Source organism: Heterodontus francisci, chromosome 31 (assembly GCF_036365525.1).
Source record: "Heterodontus francisci isolate sHetFra1 chromosome 31, sHetFra1.hap1, whole genome shotgun sequence".
Lineage (NCBI taxonomy): Eukaryota > Metazoa > Chordata > Chondrichthyes > Heterodontiformes > Heterodontidae > Heterodontus > Heterodontus francisci.
The window spans coordinates 43,584,442-43,599,954 of NC_090401.1; the positions used below are offsets into that span (position 1 = coordinate 43,584,442).

The following is a 15,513-nucleotide window of genomic DNA, read 5'->3' on the forward strand; positions in this document are numbered from 1 at the left end:
TTATTGCCCATCCCTACTTGCCCTTGAGGAGGTAGTGGTGAGCTGTCTTCTTGAACTGCTGGAGTCCATGTGCTGAAGGTGCTGTGAATTAGGGAGTTCCAGGATTTTGACCCAGAGGTGATGAAGGAACAGTTGTTATATGTCTAAGGGCGGCACAGTGGCGCAGTGGTTAGCACCGCAGCCTCACAGCTCCAGGGACCTGGGTTCGATTCCGGGTACTGCCTGTGTGGAGTTTGCAAGTTCTCCCTGTGTCTGCGTGGGTTTTCTCCGGGTGCTCCGGTTTCCTCCCACAAGCCAAAAGACTTGCAGGTTGATAGGCAAATTGGCCATTATAAATTGTCACTAGTATAGGTAGGTGGTAGGGAAATATAGGGACAGGTGGGGATGTTTGGTAGGAATATGGGATTAGTGTAGGATTAGTATAAATGGGTGGTTGATGTTCGGCACAGACTTGGTGGGCCGAAGGGCCTGTTTCAGTGCTGTATCTCTAATCTAATCTAAAAGTCAGGATAGCGAATGACTTGGAGGAAAACCTGGTGCTTGTGGTATTCCATAAGAAGTAGAAGCAAGAGTAGGCAGCACAGGCCCTCAGACCTGCTCTGCCATTCAATAAGATCATGACTCATATTTCACCTCAAATTCACTTTCCCATTTGTTTCCCTTGTGCTTCTAGGTGGTCGAGGTTTCAGGTTTGGAAGGTGCTTCGAAGTAACCTTGGCAACTTGCTGCAGTGCACCTTGAAGATGGTACACACTGCAGCCACGTTCTGCCAGAGGTGGAGGCAGCGGATGTTTAAGTAGAGTGTCAATCAAGCAGACTGCTTGGTCCTGGGTGGCAGGTCTTGACTTTTGTTGGAACTGCACACCTCCAGCAAGTTGACAGTATTCCATCAGGTTCCTGACTTGTGCCTTGTAGGTGGTGGAAAGGCTTTGGGAAGTCAGGAGCTGAGTCTTTCGCTGCAGAATACCCATCCTTTGACCTCCTCTTGTAGTCACAGTATTTACATGGTTGGCCCAGTTAAGTTTCTGGTCAATTGTGACCCACAGGATGTTTGATGGTGGAGGATTCAACAATTGTAATGCCATTGAACGTCAAGGGATGCAGTTATACTCTCACTTGTTTTAGATGGTCATTGCCCAGCATAGGTAAATGTTACTTGCCACTTACCAGCCCAAGTTTGGATGTTGCCCTGGCCTTGCCATGTGCAGGTATGAACTGTTTCATTATGAGAAATTGTGAATGGAACTCATCACTGCAATCATAACTCAACATCTCCTGACCTGGGAGTGTTTGATGTTGACACTGTGTTATACTAATGCTGCCTTTTTCATTATTTTCTGTAAGATTACTTCTGTTTATACTGACTGAATTAAACACTTCCTTGAACTAGCAGCTTAAAAGTGCACAAATTTCATGGTAAACAACATCACAACACAACACTGGGTACTCACCGATCTCTCATTATCTGCTTGTGATCCTGGTGTTACCTCATGGTCCGAATCATATTTGTTTTGATTTTCAACATTGTGAGGCTCAATTGTTCTTGGAGATTGGGGAGTTACTGTAACTTCACTTGCTAGCTGCCCTTCATCACATGAAGTCACAGTGTTCCCTTCAGACATCTGACTCATCACCTGCATTTGCTGACCTGTAAAAACAAAACACACAGCCCTAACACATATTGGAACGGGAGCACTAAGAGTTACATAACACAAAGGCATACTTCCAATAACACACTGCTTTATAGAATATATACTGGACTTCACAATGCATTACGTATTACTTGCTGAATTTCTGTGGAACAGGATATATTGGACAAGGAGCAATACAGTGTACTATTCTGTTATTAAGGCCAAGTTGTGCTTAACCTGCCTATATTGTTACAGCCAAATAGTGTAATGCTGTCTATACAGGACAACCTGGGTCTATTAAAGGTTAATCATTGTTAATGAGGGAACTTGCTTGTACTTTTCAGGTAATTATATATTTTTGGCTCTAGTTCAGAACAAACCAGTAGGCCTTTTTTAAAAAAATCCTTTGCAGTCAGATATTTGAAGTGCAAAGAATGTACATTAAATGAAAAATGTAGCCCTCTGTGCAGTGTATGTATCATTACCTGGATGCTCATCTAGTGGGGCAGAACGCATGTGTTATAGAATCTGCCTGGTTTTCATTGCACTGAAATGACTGATATGAAAATCTGGTGGGTTCTGTAAAGGAGATATGATCTACCCTTCCGGATTATCATCTAGCTGGTGAAGATGAAAATCTACTCCAATGATCGATACATATTGCAACACACTGATAGCGCACAGATAAGATGAACAGACAATTGTTCAACCTTGTGTAGTAAGGAAGCACTGCAAACAAAAAAAAGTGAGCAGTGGTCACAAAGAGTAATCAAGACAGGCTTTAGGAAAGGAGGAAACCAGATCCCAGTGAAGGGTCTCAAAGAGCAACAATTATTGGATAAAAATAAAAGCAAAATACTGCGGATGCTGGAAATCTGAAATAACAGAAAGTGCTGGAAATACTCAGCAGGTCAGACAGCATCTGTGGAGAGAGAAGCAGAGTTAACGCTTCAGGTCCGTGACCTTTCATCAGAACCGGTAAAGGTTAGAAATGTAATAGGTTTGAAGCAAGTGGTGGGAGGGGGGTGCGGGTGGTGGAGAAGAGATCCGAAGGGAAGGTGTGTGATAGGGCACAGGGCAGGAGAGATTAAATGACAAAGCTGTCATGGAACAAAGACAAAGGGAGTGCTAATGGTTGTTCTGAAAGACAAAGCATTTGTCCAGAGTGAGTGTTAATGGATAGATTTCCAACATGACTTTGACGCGGATAGGTTTTAAGGTTTTTTTTGCCAATTACTTAAGTGTTTATTGATTTGTATTAATTTACTAGTTAGAGATGGCTGAATACAGAAACAACATAACCCAAAAGAAATCAGATAAAATTGTCTGAATGATTTGTTTACTTCATTTTGCTGCAGCTGTTGCTTCTTGGAAAAAAGTGCATGATTTGATTGTTCAGTTTTGTGTGACTGACTTGATAGTTTTTTTTTCTGTGTACACTTCATCAAATCAGCACAGTTAGCTGAACAGGTAACAGCTATTTGAACAAATCAGATATGAAATACATTTTGTGGCCGGGATATTGTCTTGGCGACTGGGGTCTTGCAAAAGCGCCAGCGACAGCCCCGCATTGCCACCTCTGGGGAAGGCCCGCCAGATCAAGTTCCAATTAGCCACTTAAGTAGACAGCAGTGGGCCTTCCCCGGGATCAAGGACTCTGGCAGTGGAAGATCCACCTGCTGAGAGCTATCGGCCAATCGGAGGCCGGAAGCTCTTGAACTGAACAGTGCCACCGCAGAAGCGGTGGCTGCTGCCAGTACTCGACTCACCTGAGCGGTAGAGATGTTAACCCAGTTTTTCGCTAGATGTGGATTACCAATTGAGATTCAGTCGGATCAAGGTTCCAATTTTATGTCCAAAAGTTTTCAGTAAGTTATGAATAATTTGGGTATAACACAATTGAAGTCTTCAGCATACTACCCACAGAACAGTACCATCAGATACTCAAAACGATGATCAGGGCATACTGTCATGAATATCCCCACCATTGGGATAAAGGGCTAGAATTCCTTTTGTTTGCCACTAGAGATTCACCTAATGAGTCTACCGGTTTTACTCCTTTTGAATTAGTTTATGGACAAGGTCCTCTAAAACTAATTAAAGAAAAGTTTTTAGCTCAGAGGGACAAATCATCTGTGTTAGATTATGTATCCGTATTCTGGGAGCAACTCACGAGAGCCTGCAAAGTGGCTCAGGAACACCTGAAAGCATGCCAGACAGCTATGAAGAAAACGGCAGACAAGCATGCCAAGACCCAAGCATTTCAACCAGAGCATGAGGTGTTACTATTACTGCTTTTACACGGTGAACCGCTGAAAGCACAGTTCAATGGTCCATATAAATTGGTCAAAAGAATTGGTAAAGTAAATTATTTGATTGATACCCCAGATCGCTGGAAGAAGAATTGGCTGTGTCATATCAATAAAAATGAAACAATATCATCGCCGGGAGGAGAATAAGCAAGCACAAGTATGTCAGGTAGTAGGGACAGTGAAGGATGAAAGGGATAGTGAGGATGAGGCAGTAGGAGGCCTAGACCATTCTCAATTTGAACCTCCTACTATCCGGTTATCTAATACTGATTGTTAGGGAGATTGGAAACTATTTCATATTTAGATGTAGAACAACAAGACCTAACAAGGCTACTCACGGCATTTAAAGAAGTCTGTAGGGACAAGGATGTACAACCTTAGCCACACATGATGCGGCTGTAAGGGAATCCTTTCCAATAAAACAGCATCCTGATCACTTAAATCCAGGGCAACAGGCCCAGGTGAAAGCAGAACTCCAATACATGTTGGAAAACCGCTCAACTGAACCCAGTCAAAGCGGCTGGGGTTCCCCAGTGGTGCTAGAGCCTAAATCTGACTGTTCAACTAGATTCTGCATAGACTACAGAAAGGTTAATGCAGTAACAAAGGCAGACTCCTACCCAATTCCTCGCTTGGAAGACTGTATTGACAGTGTGGGCAGTGCCACGTTCCTTACAAAAATAGCTTTGTTAAAGGATACTGGCAGGATCCTTTAACACCCCAAGCTAAAGAAATATCGGCCTTTGTCACGCCAGACAGTCTTTTCCAATGCCGAGTGATGCCACTCGGGCTAAAAAATACCCTAACCACCTTTCAGAGACTAATGAACCATTGTTCCTAACTGTGTGGTTTACCTGGATGATGTGCTGGCACACAGTGACAACTGGAAGGAGCACTTGGAACGAGAAGCTCTGTTTAGAAAATTACAATCGGCTGATTAGTGGTAAACCTTGCCAAAAGTGAATTTGCAAAAGTCAGAGTAACCTACCTTGGGCATATAGTAGGGCAGGACAAGTGTTGCTAAGAACAGCGAAAGTGCAAGCATTGATGGAGTTACCCACCCCTCGGCCTAAGCGAGAAATCATGAGGTTTTTGGGGATGTATGGTTTCTACCGCAATTTTGTACCAAATTTTAGTAATATAGCTGCTCCACTGACAGATTTGCTACAAAAAAGAAAACCAAGGTCAGGGGAATGCCGAGCATCTTTTTAGAGGATGAAAGCCATTTTGATTAATGAACTAGTGTTGGCTGCTCCAAATTTCACTAAGCCCTTCAAAATGGCAATTGATGCTAGTGACCCGGGGGGAGGGGGGGGGGGGGGGGGGGTGGGTGCGGTGTTGGTGCAGTCCTGTTCCAAGACAATGAGTCAAGCATAGAAAGGCCAGTGGGATACTTTTCCAAAAAGCTAAATTGATACCAAAAAAAGATATTCAACCGTGGAAAATAAGATATTCAATCATGGGAAAAAAAGAGACCCTGGGTTTATTACTAGCTCTTAAGCATTTTGATGTCTATGTCCGCCACGACTATAGAGAGACACTGATATATACTGACTATAACTTCCTAGCCTTTGTGGAAAAATTCAATGACAGGAATGCCAGACAATTCCGATGGAGTTTACTATTACAACATTACTTAAAGATTATCCACATTGTGGGAAAAAATAATGTAATTGTGGATCCTTTGTCTAGAATCTAACTTTGCTTTGAGTTATCTGAATGCAAAAATGGTACAAAGCCAAACCGTATTAGATACAGGTAAAGAGTGAATGGGAATGAGTGTGTGAATGTGTTTTAATCTTCTGTTCTTTCACTCTTTGTAATGAAATGCATTTGAAAATGCTGTTTCATTCCTCCAAAGATGGAGGTGTTATGAGAGTGCTTCCATTATTTCTAATTTTTTATTTTTTGAGGACTTGTATTAAAACTGAAAAGATTCCATGGATGTGTTTTTTTAAACCAAGGTTCACCAACAGGACAAGATGTTGTTTGAAAGCCACCTGTGCTGGAGGCCACCTGTGATTTGGGCTCAGAAAACAGCAGAACCCTTGGTGATTTGGAAAAAAATGATTACAGGGAAGCCACATGTCAACGTTTATGGAGGTCAACTCTCTGTTTGGGCTTTGGACATTGTTTTCAGTTAGTTGTGGTGTGAACTGTTTGAAGACAGTTGGTGTTTTCATGCTAAGCAAAAGGAAATCACCCAGCTCACCTCCTTTTCTACCTTTTCGAAGAAACTTTGGCAAGATTCAGCGTGGAAGAGCAAAAAATCCCTGGTCGTATAGCTCCTGAGGAGCTAAAAAAGAAAATCCTGCAATTCAAGTGTTTAGTTTAGAGATACAGCACTGAAACAGGCCCTTTGGCCCACCGAGTCTGTGCCAACCATCAACCACCCATTTATACTAATGCTACACTAATCCTATATTCCTACCATATTCCCACCTGTCCCTATATATTTCCCTACCTCCTACCTACACTGGGGGCAATTGCTAATGGCCAATTTACCCATCAACCTGCAAGTCTTTGGCATGTGGGAGGAAACCGGAGCACCCGGAGGAAACCCACGCAAACACAGGGAGAACTTGCAAACTCCACACAGGCAGTACCCAGAATTGAACCCGGGTCACTGGAGCTGTGAGGCTGCGGTGCTAACCACTGCGCCGCCCTGGTGTGTCCTGGCGGAAAAAACCTTGATGCCCCATTTCTCCTTGAAAGCCTACTAGAATAATTCTCGACATCTCCAGAGCATGGTATGCTTATAAAACGATCCTAATGACCCATCTCCGTATGCCAGACCAAAAAAGGGCCAACTGATTTCCTTCCATTTCTTCTTTCTTTTCTTATCAAGAATTAGCAAGTATTTGGCCAAAGTTTTTTTTTGTAACAGACTGCTGCAGAGTGAATTTCTGTATTTTTTTTCCCCAATGTGTGTGTGTGTGTGTGTAATTAGGGAATTTTTAAAAAGTGGACTTTCATATTTTAATCGGTGTGTTAATGCTTTGCTCCATTACTAGTTAAGTCCTGTTTTGTAATAAACTGATAATTTTGTTGTTTATTAAAGAAACCTGGTTGGTGTATTTTATTCTGGGATTAAGAAATAAAGTATACGATTGGCTGTATCGGTAAATGGGTAAATATTTAAAGAGATGTTGTGACCTGTAGAGAAGTGGAACTAGAAAAGACAGTGCACTCCTCCTCAGTTGTAACAATATACAAAGGACTGTTATATCTCCATAAGCCACAGTACACATCAGCCAAAGTATGATATCTGGTGTAATGAACAATTATAATAATACTATTAATATTAACAATAATAATGGTATGAAATTAAAATCTGACCCGGGCTTGACCCGACCACAGCCAACCCGGGCCCGAGTACTTCAATTTCTTTTTCATGCCCGATCCGACCCAAAAATATCAAACATGTTATTAGTACAGAAAACAAAATCACGTCAAAACGTAGATTAGAAAGAAAACAATACAAAACAAAACTCGACCACAGCCAACCAGAACCCGATCCAACCAGAGCTCAAATGCTGGACACAGAATATCAACCAGACCCGAACCCGACACGTGTTGGGTTCGGATCAGGTAGGCAAGCTTTAAAATGAACACTTTCAATGCTATTGTATGGATAGGTATATTCTTTTGGGCCTCCTTATCTCGAGAGACAATGGATACGCGCCTGGAGGTGGTCAGTGGTTTGTGAAGCAGCGCCTGGAGTGGCTATAAAGGCCAATTCTGGAGTGACAGGCTCTTCCACAGGTGCTGCAGAGAAATTTGTTTGTTGGGGCTGTTGCACAGTTGGCTCTCCCCTTGCGCCTCTGTCTTTTTTCCTGCCAACTACTAAGTCTCTTCGACTCGCCACAATTTAGCCCTGTCTTTATGGCTGCCCGCCAGCTCTGGCGAATGCTGGCAACTGACTCCCACGACTTGTGATCAATGTCACACGATAGGTATATATTGATCACAATATGCTATTACTGTGTAAAACATATAGGAGCATCATAACCAGAAATGTGGTCTGAAATCTTGCCATGGGACACTAATGTACAAATGCCTAACACGTTCACCTGAAATTCCTATTTCTGCTGTGTTAACAAACAATATTAGTATCCTATGGTGCAATACCAATGTCATGAAGCGTTTGGTCCACAATACTGCTTATACAATACAGAGCATTATTCCCATCAGCATGCTATGAATTATATAAGTAAAGAAACATTTTATCCAGAAGCATTTTATTCTGTAATTTACAGGATATTATGCCCAGTAACAAAATATATGATGATGTTTGGAAGCATTACATCCAGTGACACAGCTTGTTATAGAATAAAAACAGAAAATACTGGAAGTACTCAAGGTCACACAGCATCTGTGGAGAGACAAACAGAGGGCTAAATTTTACCAGCCTTCTGGAGACGGGGTGGGAGGGCTGGCAAAATGGCGACAGTGGGCTTCGGGAGGGGAGCCTGACATCCTCCCACTGCCACATGCTATTACTAGTGGCAGGAACCCCAGTGATACAGCCAGCCACAGGGTGGCCAATTATACCAATTAAAAGGCCACCTTACAGCATTTTACTGGTGCTAGGAAGTGCTGCCGCCACATGGGGAAACCACGTGGTAAATCCTGGCAGCTCCCCAGCAGAATCCCGGTGGGACCCTCCTTTATGGATGCTCCTTTGCCCACAGAGGGGCCCCTGATGGCAATGGCCACACCCGCATTAACCACCCCCTGACCACTATCACCAAGGCCTATCTGCATGGCCCTGCATGGTGGTGCCCATTCCTTCCTGAAGCCTCAGCAGTAGCCACCTCTAACGGTGGTGCTGCCAAGGCTCAGTGCTGCCAGCCCAATGTTCTGGGAGGCAAGCCAGCGTCCTCATTTGGATGATGGTCCCATCAGCAGCCTCTTAATTGGTTGCCACCAGTAAAATGCCGCCCACCAGCACAGGGCCGGGTTCCACTTTTGATCCCAGTGGCAGGACTTCTTACCTGGTGATAAAATTCAATCCAGAATTAATGTTTCAAGTCTGTAACCTGTGACCAGGCTTTTGCTCAGTCAATAAAATCGGGCAGGGTACAAAACCTGCAGCCGATCCAATAGAGATAGTTCTCTGCCAACCAGGCTAGAGTAAAATGCTGAAACAAAAAAATTGCTGGAAGTACTCAGCAGGTCTTGCAGCATCTGTGGAGAGAGAAGCAGAGTTAACATTTCAGGTCTGTGACCTTTCATCAGAACTGTTCTGAGCATTTCCAGCACTTTTTGTATTGTTTCAGATTTCCAGCATCTGTAGTATTTTGCTTTAATTTTAGGTTAAAATGCTCCTCAGTCTCATCACTTTACACAGCAGGTGTAAAAGCTAAATGACAGAGGACAGGTCTGAATAGCTGCTCAACATCAAGGGAGCATTCTCTCAAGTATGGCACCAGTGAGTCTTGGCAAAACAGAGACCATTAGGATTTAGGGGGAAATCCTCCAGAATGATTGAAGTCATACCTGACACAACGCAAGATGATTGGCCTCTGACAAGCACAATTACTGCAATCCAGGAATTCCTAAAGGAAGAATTGACAGAAATGGACAGACAAATGCCAGTGAAATTTAAGGAAAAGAAATATGAAGCGATGCGTTTTAGAAGAATGTGGGGTGACAATTGAAAGTAAATAGTAACATTTTAAAGAAGGTTCAGGCAGCGAGCCTTAGAGACCTGCTTTAGGTCAGGAAAAAGAACCCGACCGAACCACAGCGGGCCCGAGCCCGACCCCAACCCGGCCCGAGTCCCTCTGATTCTGCCCCGAGCCTGACCCGAACCCGCCCCGACCTGAGGCCAACCCGACCATCCCTTTACTTACCTTCCTGACACCGAACCTGCAAGAAGCTGCAGCACATGCGCGATGATGTCATAGTGACGTCACTTGCTCACAGCGCAGACTCAGTTTCGTCCCGGACTCCCAGCTCAGTTAAGATTTTTGTTTTTAATACTTACAAGCAGAGCACTTACTGTGTGTGTCCGGCCTGACCCGACTCAACCTGTACTCGTCCCGACCCAACCCAAGCCCGGAAGCCAACCCCGGGAAGATGGGCCCGACCCGACCCGACCCAAACCTGACACGTCGATGGGTCCCATCTGGTTCGGGTCAGGTAGAGGCCTCTAGCGAGCCTGGGGTTTCAAATACACAAGGTGGCAGGCCAAGTTACTAAAGCTGTTGAAAAAGCATATGGGATCTTTGGCTTTACAAGAAGAACACAAAAGCAAGGAAATGATGGTTAACCTTTATAAATCATTGGTTAGATCTCAGCTAGGTCATTGTGTCCAATGCTGAACACCATATTTTAGAACGAATGTTAAGGCCTTAGCGAGGCTTCAGAAGAGATTTACCAGAATGACACCAGGGCTGAGGGGATTCCGTTATATGGAGAGACTATAGAAGCTGGGACTGGTCTTTTTAAAATAAAGAAGATATAATAGAAGTTGTTTAAAATTATGAGGGCCTTTAAAATCGGGAGAAACTGTTTCCACTGGCCAGTGACAGAGGACACAGATTTAAGATAATTGGCAAAAAAAGCCGGTGGGAGGGGAGGGGAGGGGGGTGGTGTGGTGGAAGAGGACAAAATTCTTTTTACGCTGTGAGATGTTATGATCTGGAATGCACTGCCCGAAAGGGAAGTGGAAGCAGATTCAGTAGTCATTTTCAAAAGGGAATTGGGTATATACTTGAAAAGGAGAAATATGCACGGTTATGAGGAAAGAGCAGGGAAGTGGGAGTAATTATATAGTTCTTTCAAAGAGCCAGCATGGAAACAATAAACCAAATTGCCTCCTTGTGTGTTATATTTTATGGTTTTCTGATTCTGTAACTATCTTCAGCTCATCTATCTTCAAATGCTTCATTAATGGCTTTTCTTCCACGATAATGTCAGGACTGGGGCTGTTCACTGATGATTTTACAGTATTCAGTTCCACTGACAACTTCTCCAATAATGAGGCAGCCCTTGCCAGCCTACAGCAAAATCTGAACAACATTCATGCTTGGACTGCCAAGTGGCAGATAACATTTGCACTACACAAGTACCAGATAATGAACATCTCAAACAACAAAAGGCTCAACCATCTTCCTTTGACATTGAAACTATCTTGGGGGTGGGGTGTGGGGAGGCATCTTCATTGACCAGTAGCTTCATTGGACCAGCCATTTATCAACAACGTGGCTACAAGAGCAAGGTGGAGGCTGGGTACTCTATCAAATTGTAAATGACTCACCACATGACCCCTCAAAGCCTTTTCATCATCTGCAAGGTTCAATTCAGAAGTGTAATGGAATACTCACCATGCGCCTGTTTGGATACAGCTGCAACAACACTTAAAAAGCTCAAGACTCGCTAGGACGGAACTGAAAATCAAACTCCCCCCGCCGGACAGCGGTGGGGCCTTCATTTGCGTATTGTAATGAATGCAAATAAATGGTAAACAACTTACCTAGACCAGGTGGCCATCCCACAACGATATTCCGGCCTATGGCCGGAAGTCCCACGCCTTCCGATCCCCATTTGGGGATTCAAAGCGAGATACTGATGGGGAGGGGGAGGAGTTTAATTTTCAGTTCAGCGGGAGTGGGAGAAACACTTTTTATTGGCTGTGGGGATGGTGGGAAGGGGTTGAAGAGCAAATGTGACGAGGTTGGAGGGAAAGTTCAGGTTGGTAATAAAGTAAAATTTCTACATATATGCTGATTTAAAAAAATTGGAAGGGTTGGGAAAGGGCCTCCAGCTTTTAATTATTTTGTTAAATGAAAATGCGTGATAATATGACTTTAAAAATTAAATTTTTTCCTAAGGGCTTGGAGCCCTTTAAAAATGGCTATGGCACCTGCGCAGTGGTGCTGGACACGGAGCGGCCGCCCCCTCTATGTCATCAGGGCCAGACGCTCCGCCCTTCCATTTAAATGAGCCCCTGTGCGTCGCCATGATGTGCAGCACACTAATAAAATTCAGCCCCTAATCTTTGATAAATAACTTAAATAGGCAATGTGTTTCTCTTTTCTTCCAGGAATTTCAAATGGTCAGCCCTTTTCAAATTGCCATTGGCTGCTTCTGAGATTTGCCTTGCTCATAGGATTACCAAACTAACTGCCTGATTCCAAAAAAAAATTATTTTTAACATGCTGGAAGAGAGTTACTGAGATATCCTGGATTTTGAATTGTCAAATTCAAGCACTGTTTATATTTTATAACAGATCCTGTAACTGATGAAACTTGTAATTAACTTTTCCTGATGCAATATTGCAACAGCTTAAGTACAAGACTAGCTGACTGGTGAACTCCATACACACAATGAATGGGTTTAAACCAGACAGCTACCACAAACAAATAACATTAGGGTAGATTTCTACTTCAGGAACAGTTGAGAAATTGTGGCCAAAATGCTCTTGAAATTGCGCTGGTTAGGTTGGAGCTCAAGTTTTCAATTAAATTAATTGGCATAATCATCAATGTAAAATCTTCACTGAACCAGCACAATTGGGTAGCGAAATAGAATGTGATTGTTTCTTTTTTTAAAACTTTCCATTAAACGATATTGCTCGATGTATTTAAGAGCAGTAACCTGGTGGAACTTTACTAATACAATGAAAATGGGTTTATCATCAAAAATAAGCCTTTTAAATAAGAATGTTATTTCCACCTGCAGACTATACCCAAAGAGATCCAAACCACAATCTATTCAGTGAAGTAGTGGCACTGAAATAAAAGCAAAATAGTGCAGATGCTGGAAATCTGAAATAAAAACAGAAAATGCTGGAAATACTCAGCATCTGTGGAGAGAGCAGCAGAGTTAACATTTCTAAACACAGCCTGCCAGACCTGCTGAGTACTTCAAGAACTTTGTTTTTACTCAGTAGCATTGGTTGTATTGAAGGCTGTCACAGCCAACCGAACTCCAGTGTTCCTGAAGGCTTGCCCTGTCACTTTTCTGCACACCAGCAGTTACAAGAGTATGTTACTATAAACAGCTGGCTTCAGCCATCATGTGCTCTGCAATTCAGAATCTAATTTTAAACCATGCCTGTGAGCAAAGCAGAATGGAGCACATACAAGCTGGAAATTTGCTTCAGTCACTATGTGTATGCATCTATGTGTAGATATACCAGAGTTCCTCCTTACCCTCAGTGTTGGACTGTTGTACTGGCTGCACCTGATCCTCTTCTCCACCATCACTCATGGATGCAGTTTTAGTGTAGGATTCAGACAGCACTGACTGATCCTTGTCTTCACAGTGTGCACTGGATTCATAGGTGTTGGAGTCAAGTTGTGTGACCTGCTGGAGTCCCACCTTCTCTCTCTGAGAATGCCTGAAATTAAAAAAAAGAGGAAACAGTCTTTACAGCTTCTGGTTTTAATTTGGGAGAATTATTTGTGACTTCGTTCTCTATAGTGTTTTGAGTATCAAGAAATAAATAAGAATGGCTTACCAAAGATAAAAGGGCATGAATGACCTCAGGACATTGGGGGGGGGGGGTGGTGCTACTCACCGTGAGAACACAGTGAGAAGGAAGGCCACAATACAAAATCTAAATCATGCAACAAAATAATGTAACAGTGCTGTAAACAAAATCTGAGGAGTGTGAAAGATCTCTAACTGTATTTTTTTAAATACTGAACTGGAAGAAGAGATTTTACCTGGGCATTAGTTCACCCAGAATCAAGGACTGGCTCTGACAGGCAGCCAGGGATTGAATGATCACTACCTTGTCACTTGATCACTTACATTTTGTTGAGAGATACAATGCAGTTAAATGTCTTGCTTGAGGGTCACTTCGAAATGCTACACCATGAATGTGGCATGTATCTGCACCTGCAGTTCTCCACACAAAGTTGATTTCAATCATTGCTGTAGATAGTTGCAAGTGAAGACTTGTCCCTGTCCCCACAGGTTGGAAAACCAACTATTTTAATGGGGCCTTTTTGCTTGTTGCTTGAAAGTGGAGATGACTATTCCACTACAGCATTCCTTTGCTTTCTTTTACTGAGGAACAAGAATGAAGAGCACTAACTTCCCCACTTAACCAGTATCCTACAACTAAATAAGTTGTTGTAATCCAGTTTCATTCAGTTGTGGAAAATATCAAGAGGTTTACAACATGTTAATAGTCAATCAGAATTCTTTGTGCGCCCCATTTTCCCCCTCCTCTCCTGAAAGTGTTGACTCATTGTATGCATATTTCCTCTGTCATACAGCCCCCACCTGCCAAGAATGAGGCACATTGGTTTTGTCATATGAACATTGATTTTGAACTGTTGCTGGAGTGAGGAAATGACTTGTTGAACAGATCAGCCATGGCTGGAAAGAACATTTGCATACAAACAGACGGTACTTGAGTAGACAAAGGACCATTCCCTGACACATTCAACCCGCAGTGGATGTTGATCACCGGACAGTGAGGGGGTGGTGAAGAGCATTCCAGGGCCTGCTGGGGTGATGTAATCCACAGGGGCCAGGACTGGTTTAACCAGCTGGTCACATGACTGGCTGCTCCAGGGTTTTTTGAACTAGCCACAGAGAGTTTGAACTCAAAGACAGTTTGCTCCCATCTCTTTCCCACAAGCCTCTGAATCTACTGAAGACACATGAACCCCAAGACAGAAAAGTCTCCCACAGCGAACAAGGTTTAAGAAGAATACTGGGCCCCAATGAAAAGCAAGGTCTACCTACAATCAGGGACTCTACAGTGAGCTCAAAGAACCATAACAAAATCTCTTCAGATATTGCCTCAAACTTTTCCACTTTATATTTCTTCTGCTCTTTTCTGTCTCTATTTGCATGTGTGTATCACATATGTATGCCAGCGCGGGCGCGTCGCGTATCCGTAGGCGTCAACTGAATTAGAGTTTAAGTTTAATAAATTTCAATCTTTCTTCTTTAAACCTAAGAAAATCTGTTTGTGCTGGTTTCTTTGCCTTATAATTGGAAAGTGGTGAACTAGGATTCATCAAGGGGGTGCTAAAAACACGGTGTGTTTAAAATTAAACCCAGTTACCGTAAGACCAGGTGAAGGCTGAAAGGGTACCCTAGACCTCTTTCTCACCTGGTCGTAACACCTCCAACATCTAACCCAAGTGGCCATTATTCATGTCTACATCTTGACAAAGAGGATTGGTAGGCTACTCAATGCAGGGAGCATCACAGCTAAGCTGATTGCATACTCACCAATGTCTACACAGATACCCCAGCAGAGAGGTCACTGAATAGCCATCAGGAGCAGGAATCCTGGCTGATATTCCCATCCCTAAACCAGTATGATAAGGTCAACCATTAACTGCTGATCATAAATCAACACTGACTATGGATTAAGCCTGGGACATTCCTGGTCAGTTTGGCTCAGTAGCTCACTGGATGAACTTGACAAATCATTGTGGAGTGAGGACTCTATTTTTATCCATAATCTAAACACAGTGAAGATACTGTGGGACTCAGTGGCTGCCTAACCCAAAGAACAGCTGGTTTAGTGAAGAATCAGAACTTCCTCGGATAGAAATAGGTAATTTGACCATGAAAGAAGTGGTGCTGT

The 15,513-nt window shown here is 43.1% G+C and overlaps 1 protein-coding gene across 4 annotated transcripts in view; it reads right to left on the minus strand.

Annotated features, from left to right (window-relative positions):
- cnksr1 (connector enhancer of kinase suppressor of Ras 1) overlaps window positions 1–15,513 on the minus strand; it is a 90,314-nt gene that overhangs the window by 29,434 nt on the left and 45,367 nt on the right. For all 4 annotated transcript variants that reach the window (XM_068011441.1, XM_068011440.1, XM_068011442.1 and 1 more), the window contains 2 exons: window positions 13,109–13,296; window positions 1,452–1,648 (listed from right to left, as the gene is read on the minus strand). In XM_068011441.1, the coding sequence (XP_067867542.1) occupies window positions 1,452–1,648; window positions 13,109–13,296 (385 nt within the window). The remainder of the gene's footprint in view (window positions 1–1,451; window positions 1,649–13,108; window positions 13,297–15,513) is intronic.